The sequence below is a fragment of the Gymnoscopelus braueri genome, assembly GCF_963280865.1.
Source record: "Gymnoscopelus braueri genome assembly, chromosome: 9".
NCBI lineage: Eukaryota > Metazoa > Chordata > Actinopteri > Myctophiformes > Myctophidae > Gymnoscopelus > Gymnoscopelus braueri.
In genome coordinates this window covers 19,496,460-19,510,608 of record NC_137610.1, presented here as the reverse complement: position 1 = coordinate 19,510,608, position 14,149 = coordinate 19,496,460, and the positions used below count along the sequence as shown (strand labels likewise).

At 41.9% G+C, this 14,149-nt stretch overlaps 1 protein-coding gene across 1 annotated transcript in view; it reads right to left on the bottom strand.

Annotated features, from left to right (window-relative positions):
* Positions 1 to 5,229: 5,229 nt before the first annotated feature.
* The window catches only part of LOC308092621 (inositol 1,4,5-trisphosphate-gated calcium channel ITPR2-like), a 46,865-nt gene continuing 37,945 nt past the window's right edge, over positions 5,230 to 14,149 (bottom strand). Inside the window, exons 47-57 of the mRNA XM_080438630.1 lie at positions 13,718 to 13,910; positions 13,334 to 13,459; positions 12,251 to 12,426; positions 11,748 to 11,912; positions 11,423 to 11,606; positions 11,097 to 11,183; positions 10,113 to 10,234; positions 9,322 to 9,487; positions 9,056 to 9,216; positions 8,049 to 8,210; positions 5,230 to 6,656 (exon numbers count right to left, since the gene is read on the bottom strand). Of these exons, the coding sequence (XP_080294756.1) occupies positions 6,576 to 6,656; positions 8,049 to 8,210; positions 9,056 to 9,216; positions 9,322 to 9,487; positions 10,113 to 10,234; positions 11,097 to 11,183; positions 11,423 to 11,606; positions 11,748 to 11,912; positions 12,251 to 12,426; positions 13,334 to 13,459; positions 13,718 to 13,910 (1,623 nt within the window). The 3' untranslated portion in view covers positions 5,230 to 6,575. The remainder of the gene's footprint in view (positions 6,657 to 8,048; positions 8,211 to 9,055; positions 9,217 to 9,321; positions 9,488 to 10,112; positions 10,235 to 11,096; positions 11,184 to 11,422; positions 11,607 to 11,747; positions 11,913 to 12,250; positions 12,427 to 13,333; positions 13,460 to 13,717; positions 13,911 to 14,149) is intronic.

Genomic DNA, 14,149 nt, shown 5'->3' with positions numbered 1-14,149 from the left:
TAACCTGCATTTTAACACCCTAACCCCTTCCATATTGTTTTCCACAAAGGCAAGACCTACAACATCCCGGTATGCGTATGGTTGGAAGAAAGCTACCCTGCAAGCGCTCCAATATGTTATGTCAGCCCCACCCGTGAAATGATGATCGTTGAAGGAAAGCATACGAACAGCAATGGTCAAGTCCAGCTGGCTTACCTACAGGAGTGGAGACAAGTAAGGGGATCAGACTGTACCTGGCGTTCCTATGTTGGGCATGTCAATACAGCTGAAAAACTTCCAAAATTAAAAAAAAATCACACCCAGTGTGAAGTGGGCGGTGTGGTCACAGTGGTCATCACAGTGATGGAAGTTCACTTAAAGAAAAGTAATATTGTGGACCAACCATTGTACACCCCTAACTTTAAAAAAACCCCATAAATGTTTTTTTTTTTAAATAGCAAAAAAAAACATAAATGTGTTTTTTTTTTAAGTGCATAGTCCTATTTATAGGGCTATGCACATGTGTCATGTTTCACTAGCCAATCACAGTCCTGAATAGACTGTGATTGGCCAATCACGGTGCAGGGTTAGGGGGGTACAATGGTGGCCAATCACAGCGCAGGGTTGGGGGGGTGCAATGTCCAAACCTCACATATAGGGGAGGTTTCACCGCCCAAAAATATCTGCTATTTTCACTGTGCGACACAAGTGCACGACAAAATATAGAATATGACAAGTGATTATCATGTACGATTGGGGAGGACAATGTAATGTGAGAAAGATAATGGCCAAAGTGTAAACAGCTAGGATTTTCTACCATGTTCCGGACTGTAAACAGACATGCATCATTAAATTCCTAGTCTACAGTATTCACCGACAGGATGATGTTATGAAGCTTGAGCTAGATATCAGATCTTTTATCTCGTCTTTTATCTTTTTAGGTTTAACAACATTGACTTGTTACAGTTTTTTCTAACTTGTCTGGGGATTATCTTTTATTTGTCAATCAGGCTGAGTGTGATCTTGTGAGTCTGCTCCAGGTGATGGCAGCCATGTTTGGAGAATCCCCCCCTGTGTGCATAAGGCCCCATCCAGGACCTGAACAAGCCACATGTAAGATACACTCTCCATGCATCTCTGTCGCTTATCTCTCTCTTGACTTATGTGATAAGAAGTACTCAAATTGTTTTACTTAAGTAAAAGTATCAAAACCCTATTGTAGAAATAGTCTGTTACAAGTACAAGTTCGGTATTCAAAATTGACTTGAGTAAAAGTACAAAAGTATTGGCACCAAAATATACTTAAAGTACCAAAAGTAAAAGTACTCATTCTGCAGAAGTTTTCAAATGTATAAAAATCCTTTGAAAATAGCAGATCTACAAGCGCACAACGCTACGATGCGTTGTGAGCTTGTACTCAAAATTGTACTCAAGTACAGCACTTGAGTACATGTACTTAGTTACTTTACACCACTGCTTATATCTCTCTCTTTCACATCTCTATTTCTCTTTCGCGCACGCACGCGCGCACACACACACACACACACACACACACACACACACACACACACACACACACACACACACACACACACACACACACACACACACACACACACACACACACACACACACAGCCTGAAGCAAAAACAACATGAGTGGATGTGTCCAAGGTAAACACTGATAAGAGAGTTCCATGACTATTCTAGGACACATCTACTTACATGCTGAGGCCAGGTTCAACACGAACAACAAAAACCAAAACAATTATATTGTTGTTACTTACAGTAAGAATGTATCCCTCTTTTTTTTTTAGGTTCACGTCAGTTCCACAGACAAGCAGAGGGACTTCAGGAGACTGAGGCCCACCTGTCACTAACAAGAGATGATGGTCTACCTTTCCAGCAAGAAAATGAAACCAACTGTTAGTGCATTAGTCTATGTGTTATGTATGACTTAGTGTTGCCCATTTATTTGTCTCAATGTATTAATGTCTCAATAACACAAGCTAAATAATCATAGCAATTTGCCTTTTTTAATCAGCTGGCACTTTTTGCAATTTTATCATCAATCCAGGTAAATTGGAAAGTGGATGTTGCATTACTACACCTCATGAATAGGCCTATAGCCTGCCACATTTTGTAAATATGAAATCAAACATGTTCTCAGACGATGGAAATCTACCAAAGCCAACAAAAACCGTAATATATTCCCTGTGTATTTCATTGTAATCATTTATTTCTGAAGTCATACTTTACCACAACCACCTCCAGCCAGAAGAGGGTGGTGTTGTCACAGAAAATGAAAACAGTAATAATAACCCATGACAATAATAGTCAAAAATGCTTGATCATCACCTGATCCACAGAGCCTCCTCTGATGGGCAGTTTGAATGCTTTACAGAGAACATTTCCAAAGTCACTGTACTCACATTCCACCTGTATATCTCAAATGTTTCATGTGGTCCCATTTGTATATGAGTGTGTGTGTGTGTGTGTGTGTGTGTGTGTGTGTGTGTGTGTGTGTGTGTGTGTGTGTGTGTGTGTGTGTGTGTGTGTGTGTGTGTGTGTGTGTGTGTGTGTGTGTGTGTGTGTGTGTGTGTGAGTGAGCTAGCCTACTTGAAATGTAACAAGTTCTGTTCTAACATGTTTACAATATTACAATATGAATCTATAAACGTCTTACCTTCTAAAAGTGCATCGCAAATGGTCTGTAAGTTATGTTGCAACTGCTGCGCTACTCAAAACTTGGTTCATTATTGGAGTGAATGTAGCCTAGTTGTAGCCAAGAGTCAGTAAAGGCAGGTGCAGGTAATTGGCAGAGTTGAAGTGTTTCCATCATGTTCGTAATAGGCTACTACTGTACAAAAGGTTTTAGTTTTTCATTTATGTTTTCAGCACCTAAGGGTACACAAGGTTGGTAGGCCTACAATTTTCGTATAGTGTTGTTTAGTCTCTCAAAGCCATTCAGTGACTACCTGGTAGACCTACACCCGTCAAAGAATCTTCGAATGCTACAGAGATGTCTCAAAACCAAGAGACTGGTGAAACACATAAATGTTTGTGTAACACACAGCTGCTACTAGGGGTGATCCTCGACGGGGTCATACCTATGTTCCCCGGGTTCTATGTTCCCCACTAAGGTTATGGTTAGGGTTAGGTTTAGGTTAGGTCCTATATTCCCGCTCTCCCTAGGAAACGGGGAACATAGGACCCGGGGAACATAGGTACGGAGCCCCGGCCCTAACCCAGGCCCAGCATGCTACTAAATTAAACAAGGGGAGAATGTGATTAGGCACATAGGCTATCTATGGGCACCTAGCTGCCACACAATTAACTGTACACCAAGGCATCCCGCCACACACACACGCACGAGCGCATGGTGCCTGCTTGTACTGTGTAGTGTATGTATGTGCATATGGGTATTGGTAATGGCCCATTACCTTGACTTAAAAAAATCACACCCAGTGTGAAGTGGGCGGTGTGGTCACAGTGGTCATCACAGTGATGGAAGTTCACTTAAAGAAAAGTAATATTGTGGACCAACCATTGTACACCCCTAACTTAAAAAAAAACATAAATGTGTTTTTTTTAAGTGCATAGTCCTATTTATAGGGCTATGCACATGTGTCATGTTTCACTAGCCAATCACAGTCCTGAATAGACTGTGATTGGCCAATCACGGTGCAGGGTTAGGGGGGTACAATGGTGGCCAATCACAGCGCAGGGTTGGGGGGGTGCAATGTCCAAACCTCACATATAGGGGCGGTTTCACCGCCCAAAAATCACACCCAGTGTGAAGTGGGCGGTGTGGTCACAGTGGTCATCACAGTGATGGAAGTTCACTTAAAGAAAAGTAATATTGTGGACCAACCATTGTACACCCCTAACTTTAAAAAACCCATAAATGTGTTTTTTTTAAGTGCATAGTCCTATTTATAGGGCTATGCACATGTGTCATGTTTCACTAGCCAATCACAGTCCTGAATAGACTGTGATTGGCCAATCACGGTGCAGGGTTAGGGGGGTACACTGGTGGCCAATCACAGCGCAGGGTTGGGGGGGTGCAATCGATGTCGATGTCCAAACCTCACATATAGGGGCGGTTTCACCGCCCAAAAATCACACCCAGGCGGTGTGGTCACAGTGGTCATCACAGTGATGGAAGTTCACTTAAAGAAAAGTTATATTTCTGAAGTGGGTGGTGCTACTTATTAACAATAAACAATAAATAAACAATGGTTGGTCCACAATGGGTGATTCACTTAAAAAAAACAATAAATGTGTTTTTTTTAAGTGCATGGTCCTATTTATAGGGCTATGCACATGTGTCATGTGTTTCACTAGCCAATCACAGTCCTGAATAGAGTCAGCCAATAAAGTCAGCCAATCATATTACAGCTAGCATTGAATGTGTAGGGGTTAGGGGTGTACAATGGTGGCCAATCACGGTGCAGGGTTAGGGGGGTACAATGGTGGCCAGTGATTTGCATTGAATGAGTAGGGGTTAGGGGTGTAGGGGGGTACAATGGTGGCCAATCATAGTGCAGCGAATGTCGATGTCCAAACCTCACATATAGGGGCGTTTGCACCGCCCAAAAATCACACCCAGTGTGAAGTGGGCGGTGTGGTCATCACAGTGGTCATCATAGTGATGGAAGCTCACTTAAATAAGTTATGGCCCATAACCATATAAGGAGTTCCCAATGCAACTACGCCCAAATATGGAGTGTGTTGTCTAACCTCAATGTGTCATCATAGCGCAAACAAATCAGTCAGCTCCATATATGGGCACAAAAGGGACAAGGACTGACAGATATAGAGATCGCACAGTCCACATATGGGCATATCAGTCGGATCAGCGGTGCAACAAAGGTGTGAGGGCCGTTTATTATAACTAGCCTAAAAATTTTATTAACCATAAACCCAATACGCCCATTACATAGGCTATTTGAAAATCTAACAAATGTGAACTTTTTAATTGTACATTCCTTTCAAAGTGGGTTAAAAAAAAACACTGTAGAAGCTATTTCACTGTTCACTATTAAGGACATTGAGGTAAGAAGCGTGCCTCTTCCCCAACACTCCACTGACTGTGGAGTGGCGTTGTTGCTGTGAATGGGTATGGTGCACCAGCTTAATATGTTAATATGTATTTTAGTCCTGCAATAAATAAACAAACTATGTAGGCCTACAGAGTAATGCTGCCAGTGCTGACACAAAGCCTAACAAGGAGTCTCATCTTTTCAAACGTTTATTACAACACAGCATCTGACAACATAAAGTTCACCCATCTTAAGTGTAAAAGGACAACTCCCGAGTCCCATTATGTGCATGTACACTCATTACCTGCAACGTGCTTGTGCAAGGTTAAAACACACTTTCGGGTAAACTGAAATGAATTGCAGTCTGCCGGAAAGCTAGTGGGATGGATTAACAATACACAATTAAAAACACTGACCAAAAAGAAAAATCCTCAGAAGAGGAAGATGGTATAACAGTAAAGTAAATATTACAGTAGTATTAGCTAATCAACATCAAGAATCTTTACATTGAACTTTAACTTTATAAGCAACTATATCTTCTGTCGACATGACATTCTGTACCAGTATAGGATTTAGACACAAAAGGCCTTTCAAGTAAATTCCACACAGGAGATCACATTATCTTAATCCACATCTCTGTATTATTATCCTTTGTACAATTCCGTAGACAAGACATGTATATTAAAACGGTGCAGTGAATGCATACAGGACATACAGACAGACAGACAGACAGACACAGGGGGCAAAATAAATCCAGTTATAGCACTTAAACATTTTACTCTTTTGTTTTAAAAGTGCACAGTCAAAAACTGTACAGTATATAAAAGTTAACGAGTGAGGCAGCAAGACACAAAACAAATGAACTTTTTTCTTAATAAGAAAACAATACTCCAGTTACCGGTATGTTAATTTGACTCGTAAAAAACTGTAAAAACCTAAAAGTGGGGTTTTTCACCCTCATCCTTCACCCGAACCCTAACCCTAACCCTAACGTTAACCACACGCACTCTCTTCCCTTAATCGGACTAATCAGGAATGGAAGAAGATACCACCCTGATCATCTGACCAGTGGGGATGACCTGGTCTCACCGTCAGATACAGACTGGAGAGGTCACATGACTCACTGTTGACTACATGGAAATATATTCAATCCATTTACCATAACTTCACCTTTCCCTACACCTCTGTGCCATACTCACCCGACACTGGCACATGTCTGGCAAATCATTAACAAGAGATGACTTGTTCAGTATAAGGACAAATAAGGGGCATGGCCCTGTTTTACAGTACCTTAAAGTACTCTGTGCAACTGTGTTTTTTCCTTGGCTGAGGATTCATGCACATAAAGCATTTTTCTTTTTTAAATAAGGCAACATTTGTGTTAAAGACGAGGCACTTTTTGAAAATTCTGATGTCAGTTCTCATCGGCTCCTTGTAATGTAATTATCTGCGATTGTGGGTAAATGCCCTGTGCTTGAGGGTATGTGTGTGTGTGTGTGTGGTCTCTCTCAGCAGGGGTCCTAAACTGTGCCCAGACTGTTTCTCTGGGCCCTCAGGGGGCTGAGATGTGGTGGTTGGCCTGAGGCGGTCCCAGGAAACCAAGTCTCTGTTTGTTCTTCCTTTGCTCTGTCATCTGTGGAGAAAAGAGTGTGAGAGAGTGAGTGAGTGAGAGAAAGAAAGAGAGGAGAGAATGTATAAATGTGTCTAACTATGTTAATATTGGTGTCAGTCAAATGTCATTTATTTTCCACTATTTATAACATATTTTTTTGTTTTGTTTTTTCTTCTGTTGCCTGTAACTTTGTTGGGTAAAGGGACAGGAAGATGTGCAGCATGGATACAAATAACTCAAGAGATAAAGTGCAGCATGGATACTAGGGGTGTGCCGATATATCGTCCCACGATATATCGCGATACGTTTTCGTGACGATATGTATCGTTTTGGGGGGGAAAAAATATATATATATATTTTTTTTAACAATAATTATAATCAGGCATGCAAACAGCCCCGAGGTGAAAAGGGTGACAACATGTTTTTATTTTTTCGGGTCAGGTGTCACACTATTGCCCTATTTGGATTCAAAACGGCTATTGTAGCTGAAAAGCTACAAGTTTGCATGTCTGAATAATGCAAAAACAGAATTATTTGTTTGCATTTGCTTTTTTTCTCCCCCATATATTTTCATAATAAAAAAGTGCGTATCGTATCGTATCGTATCGAAATCGTATCGAAGTTGTGAGCCCAATATCGTATCGTATCGTTTCGTGAAATTCGGCACACCCCTAATGGATACCAATAAAAAAAAAGAGGTCCCATTTGAGTTATAAAATGCAGTAAATGAGTTTCCTCTTTCCATATTGTGAATAATAAAAGTGTATCGTTTTAATATAGAGTAGAACTGGGGGTCCGTGGCCATATATATATATATCTTTTTTTTTCTTTCTCCAAGACGTGTTCCTTGGCATCAGTGATCCCAGATGCACAATGTAGCGTTATGTGGTTTTTAACCCGTGGGTTATGCTATTAGGCTGTGTTTAGCCTACTTGAGTGGGAAGTTAGCTATAGCTACCACCGAGGTCAAAAATAAAAACAATAATAGCAAACTGTAGTTCACCTGTACTGCATGCAGGCTCAGAAACAAGACTATGTGTTGAGCAACAGCAGGCAGCAAGTTGATTTTATATGTGGACTATGACGCTAATTGCTGTTGATGTGAGTACTTTATTGTGACCTGAAGTTTTGGGTGTTTATTTCTTAGGCTGGGCTCTCTAGGTCAGGATAGAGGAAGGACAGGCCTACTGTGAGGCAGCACAGGTGGGTTTGTCGACCACTAACAAGATGCTCATTGAGGTAAAATGCTACCAAATGTGTTTTAACAACTCGATGACAGGAAATGATCATGTGAAATTGTGGGAAAACAGATCAATTAATTGTTTTCCTGTTTTTTTGTTTGTGCATTGTAGAGGGGTGCATTTGGATTTGCGCTCAGGCTCGTTGAGACTCGTTGAGGAAGTGTGACCTCACCTGCTCCTTCAGCTCAAACAGCTGGCCAGAGAGCATGGACACCAGAGTGACGGTGCATTCCAGTTTCTCCTGCAGAGAGCGCATCTCGTTCTGCTCACTGTCCCCTTCGCTGCTCACCAGAGACATGGCTCTCATGCGGGGGAACCAGTCCAAGTTCTTCTCCTGGGAGGAGAGGAGACATGGTGAGAGATCAGTATGAGAGAAAGACTACATGGAAAATGGAGGTGGAGACAGTGGGGGATGGTGGCAGAAATGCAGCGGTGCGTCAATTACAGAAAAATACATACCAAAAATACAGATTACGTAAATAATATAGAATCATAGTCCTACTGGAAAAATGAAAATAACCTAAATAAACAGAGAGCTGGGAGACACAGAACAGAAATATTAATAATTCCGTCAATGGTAATTGGCCCATGTTCCGCAAATGTCAGTGTTAAAAAGTTCATACTAGGATCACAGTCTCCTGGATACTACAGATAGCAGTTATACACCAATATGAACCGCAACAGGCACTTCAATTTCTTACCCTTTCCACAAACAAGTTGCTGATGTAGGAATGAGTCACTGGGAGAGTGTGTATCTCATGTAGTGTGTCTCATGCAAAGATTATCATACAGCGAGCTTGACTACATTGGGTGTAACTAATTTCTATTTAACTGTATGGTGTCCCAGCACGCAAGGAGCACATGTTAGTTTCCGTGCTACATGAGTATAGAGACACATCTCCATCCACCAACAAGGGATTATGGACAGTAAATTGGAATGCGAGGGCCTCTCCACACATTTGCTGCAAAAGGCACAATGTTCTCTAATGCACTGGGTACGCCTCCTGTCTGAGGAAACAGATTAATACCAGACACCCTAAAACTTCAACACTATCAAACCTGCATGCTGAATAGGTTTCAATTTGACTTCACCAGGCACTTCAAGCTTTTGTGGCCAAAGGGCGTCAAACTATACTACAATGACCTGAATCATAATTATGTTAACAAAACACTACCAACCTTAATCATCTGAGCCACGTAGCTCTCAGGGCCGGTGTACTCGGTCGGGTCCTTCACCCTCACCAGAACCATGAAGTTAAGGTAGTGCCACATGTTGTGTTCTGACTTGAAATGCTCCTCAAATGACACTGTCTTGTTGTCAAATTTGTCTCTTTCCAGCCCTGTTATGAAACAGAAGACGTGAGGTTCGCGGAATGAGGTATGTGTGTGTGTGTGTGTGTGTGTTAATTACAATGTTATTTTGTGAAGCACAGTTTAACACACACCACAGATGAAGCAAGTGGTTTTGAGGACTTCTTCCTTTTTCTGTTTCTCGCTCCTCAGGTCGGCGAACGTGTCAATGATCACACCGAAGATGAGGTTGAGAACGATGATGATGACAATAAAGAAGAACAGAAGATCATACACCACCCGGGCAGCAAACAGAGGCTCCTGGGTAGGTAGAATTTACAAAGGTAAAATATAAAGTAAGTAGGTAAATAAGTACAAATGAAACCCCACTGACACTGTCATCATCACCAGGAGCAGCATATACGGTACAAAGAGAAACGTATTGCAACTTTAAGTTACAAAGAGGGATTGAAACGTAAACAAATGGGTAGCTCCCTCTAACCCCCAAAATCATAATAATCTAGAAAGGGTGCACTTAATGGAGCACAAATCTCTGACAGAGAATGTCTGATGTCATCAAAACATTTGTCTTATTGATGTCCAAATATAGTTCTATACAGCTCAATATTTGGGCTGTATGTATCTATTTTAACACATTGACTGCCAGCATTAAAAGTTTTAATGCTGGCAGTCAATGTGTGAAAATAGATGAGAATCAGAAACTTCATTACCAGGTTTTCAATCATTTGCTTTGGCAAAATGCAGGGACAACTCCAGCGATCAAGTGTATGGACATAAGGTGCAACTGGACAGAATACACAATCACCAAGTGTACATACGTTGGACAACAGGTGATACAGTATATCCATCTAAACTCATTTAAGATGTATGTTACCCTACAATGTGCGATACTTGATGTCATCATTCAGACATTTGGTTTCCTTACCTCTTTAGAGGGCCTCCTGAGAATGTCCCCCACGCCTCCTCCATTCCTCAGTCCCTGGTTCAGTACCGTTATAATGCACATGAGCAGCGTGTCACACACCCTCTCCGTCCCGTCATCCTCGGCTATCACAGGACACACACACAGAGCAGAAAAAAGGGTATAGAGGGGAACGAGTGAGTGAGAAATACAGAGCCTTTCAGAGAATAAGATCACCATGAAGATGAGTAAGATTGAGTTCTAAACACTTTTCTTGGTTCCTTTGATAAACCCACAGGGCTTCCTCATTCGGGGATCTATCTCTTCGCTCACAACCTTTCATAACCACAACCTTCTTGCGAGTCAGCAACAGAATGCAATGCAATAATGTAACTGCCAGCGAAAGAAAGTACAGAAAGAAATACAATGAAACGTTTATTAAGACGGCAGTTTATTTTTGATAGGGTGAGAACCGGAGGAGTAGGAAAAAGTGAAATTTACACAGTCAAATCCCCAGTGTTAATTTTAGTTTCTCAGAGACTAAATTTAACACGAGGAATATTACTGTGTATGAACATGGAAAAGACAGAAGGAAGAGAGAGAGATGAGGGTGAGGTCACATGCGTGCCCCTGTAGCACAGGTGATCCACAGACTGACGTAGACAGTGCAGGAGAACAAAGGCCGATGACTCACCCCTCCAGTGTGTGTGAGTGTGGGTGGGTGCGTGCGGGTGTAACCTTTAAGGAGCTACCGACAGCAAAGGTCTCATGCCATGTCTTTAACCCCATTTTCAATCGGGGATGAATAAAGTTTATCTCATCTCATCTTCCATGCACAAATACACACAATGTATGCAACATACTGTCAAACACTAGATCTGATATGTGTAACAATGAGAAAATAACAACTGTGCCTGGCACAGACAGACACAGGATCAGTAAAAAAAAAAGAAAAAAGCTTAGAATCAAATTTCAGGGAACTTTCTGTTGTTTTCAGTAAACACTTACCAGCAGCAGAGCTGGGTGAGGGTTCAGGGCAGCTGTCTCTCACACATGCCTCACCAACCACTCTTTTACTTAATAAATCCTTTGGACCTGGAACGAGAAGCACAATGACAAAAATGACAAAGACACAGAGACGTCATTATTACAAAGGATGGTCCACGTGACCGCTACCACAACTTAGCTGTGAGTAGCTGCAAACCCTTCACATTGGCTTTCATCAGCTCAGATAATACCAGGGAGAAAGACTTCAGGAATTATGTAAACTAAAGCAGCAGGAGCTCGTGTTAAATCATGTTAGCTCCACCTGGAGTAAAATGTAGGTTTCTGACCTGATACATGAAGGCGGTCCACCTCCATACGGAAGTCATCCTTGAGGAAAAGGAAGCCGATGATGGAGAAGAAATAGACAAGGAAGATGGCCAGCACGGCCGTCAAGAGGATAGAGCGACCGTTCCTGGTCACGCTCTTTATAACGTTGAGCAGTGTCTCTTCTCGGATCACCAGGTCAAACAGCTAAACACAACCACATGCAACATCATCAACAACGTTCATAGAGAAAATCTATCTTTGTAAAAATCAAAACTAATATTGAACAAAAAAAAACTACATTTCTGGTATGCTTGTTATCAATGCAATGGAATTGAAATGCCTCACCAAGAAGCTGTAGAAGAACTCGTGTACAAAGAGGCCCAGTACGCAGATGAGGGCATAGCTCAAATGGTAGATGAAGAGCATGTCCATAACAACCGCTTTGTAGCCACGGGTAAAAGTTCCCTGGTTTCCCACGAAGCTCACGAGAAAGACCACCTTGTTGAACAGCTGAAAACGAAGAAAACGGCAAAGCAGAAGTATCTCTGAAAAAGGGAATTAACTAGAATGACATTATTGTACATTAATGGACAATAATTGACGTATCCCTCCACAACGGGTTCCGGGTCCGGGTGTGGAACAGCCTACCAGAGCATGTAGTTGATTCCATCACAGACAATGGCCTTTAAGCCTTTATAGACAGTTCATAGACATCTCCTGACCACCCCTGACACTGACTGTTGAGCTGCAGTGAACCGTATGATTGGCAAATGGATACATTATCTTACTTGGCTATTGTTCACAATTGCATATTTTTTAAAAACTTTACCAGAAGTCACATGACTTACATTGGTGGCTCCCAGTAGCAGCAGAGCAGGGCCAAGGCCCATAGTGTAGATGGCACGCAGTATGAGAGACACCAGGAATAGCACCAGGCCCCACGGCTTGGGGAGGACATACAGCAAGGGGGTGAGAACCCCAACAGACACCCACAGCAGGACATTCCAGAATGGAGGCAAGGTGCCTGGACATGGGAATAAAACATCATCAACTCATTAATAAAGTGAACTAATTGCTCTGCTTGCCACAGCAGTGAAGTCTTGACTTCTCATGAGAGGCAACACGTCCAAGACGGCCACAGCGGTGGCTGTGAACCGTAAGGTTCCTGGTTCGATACCCAGCTCTTCCTGGATTTGGGTCAAAGTGTTCTTCAGCTAGACACTGAAACTATATCTGCTACTAATGAGAGTGGTACTTTGCATGGTTACCTCCACCGTAGGTGTGAGGATGTGTGTGTGCTCACGTGTGTGAATGGGTGAATGTAATGCACATTGTAAAGTGCATTGGATAAAGGTGCTATAGAAATAAAGACCATTTACTTAAGATATGTAAAGAAGTGGCTCATACAATAGGGTTGGTTGACCACTGATCTGATGACACTGAACACTTGTCTTCTTTAGCTAGCAGTGTGAAGAGGAGCAAAACTAATAGCACCTCCAGAGATTGTTACTGAAGTGGCTTTTAATTTTAAGGATACAAAGACACCACAATAACAGCCCATCAAGAGAATTCTAGATTCTAGTTTGACCAAACTGAACTGAACTCAATGCTCTAGCAGAAATGCTATCCATCTCATGTGTATCCAGCATGATGGCAAGGCACACAAGACCCTCATCAAGAATTTATAGTTCCAATATCCATCTAGAATGGATATTCTACCCATAAAGATAAAGATATCAGCATAATACCCGTAAAGATAATGATACCTGTACAATTGAATTGGTAGAATTTAGACTGACTTAAGCCAATGTAGCTCAGCCTCGTACAAAGAGGAGAGGTTCATTCCTTTGTTACACTCAGGGGGGATTTGAGCCAGCACCGGGTCTGAAGTGAGTTCATTATTACTTGTAATAACATTCAGCACATCTCACCCTCGTCTCCATCATCACCAAAGGGGTAGAAAACTGCCACAGCGATGTTGAGCAGGCAGGCCAGGTAGAAGGAGATACTCCCCCAAAGAGAAATGTGCCGTGAGAACCAGAAGAGAGCTGTATTCCCTTTTATTAAAGACATTAAGAGGATTTAGTAAAGGATAGACTGACACAAGCATGCACAGTCATACAAAAATACACACATAATTATGCAAAAGAACAGAGTAAGAGTAGGCCTGACAATTTACTATGTTAATAATGGCACCCAGGCATTATGCAACAGAACATTATAATCATCCTGTTGATGACAGTTTCTGTTGCAGCGATCATTATCTCTTTACCTAGAGAAACCACAAAGTCTCATTGCACAATTCAGGGACTTACTTCTAATCTTCTTCTGCCACTTCATCTCATTAAAGAGGTTGTCGAACTCCTTGAAGAAGTCATTGACCTTGCTGCCCTGGTCATCTCTCTCTGTGGTGGTGAACACACGCACCTTTGATTCCTCTGTCAGGTACTCACAGATGTTTGGGACGGGAAATACTATCTGTTCCATGGTGCGGTCCTGACGCACAATCTGGCAGATACAAACGTGAATTTTGAATTTGTTGCATGAGACTGAAATGGTGCATCCATCTTTTTAATGTGCGACAATGTCTGAAGAACAATATGGACTCCGTGTGCAAGATCCTTTAGTCTGGCCCTTCGCCTGAGACCAATTTGCTATGGAACATCCTACCAGGTCATGGCACACAATACAACTCCCAATCAAAATTGTGATACTTAAAACTGTATGGTATTTGGTGGATAGTTTGG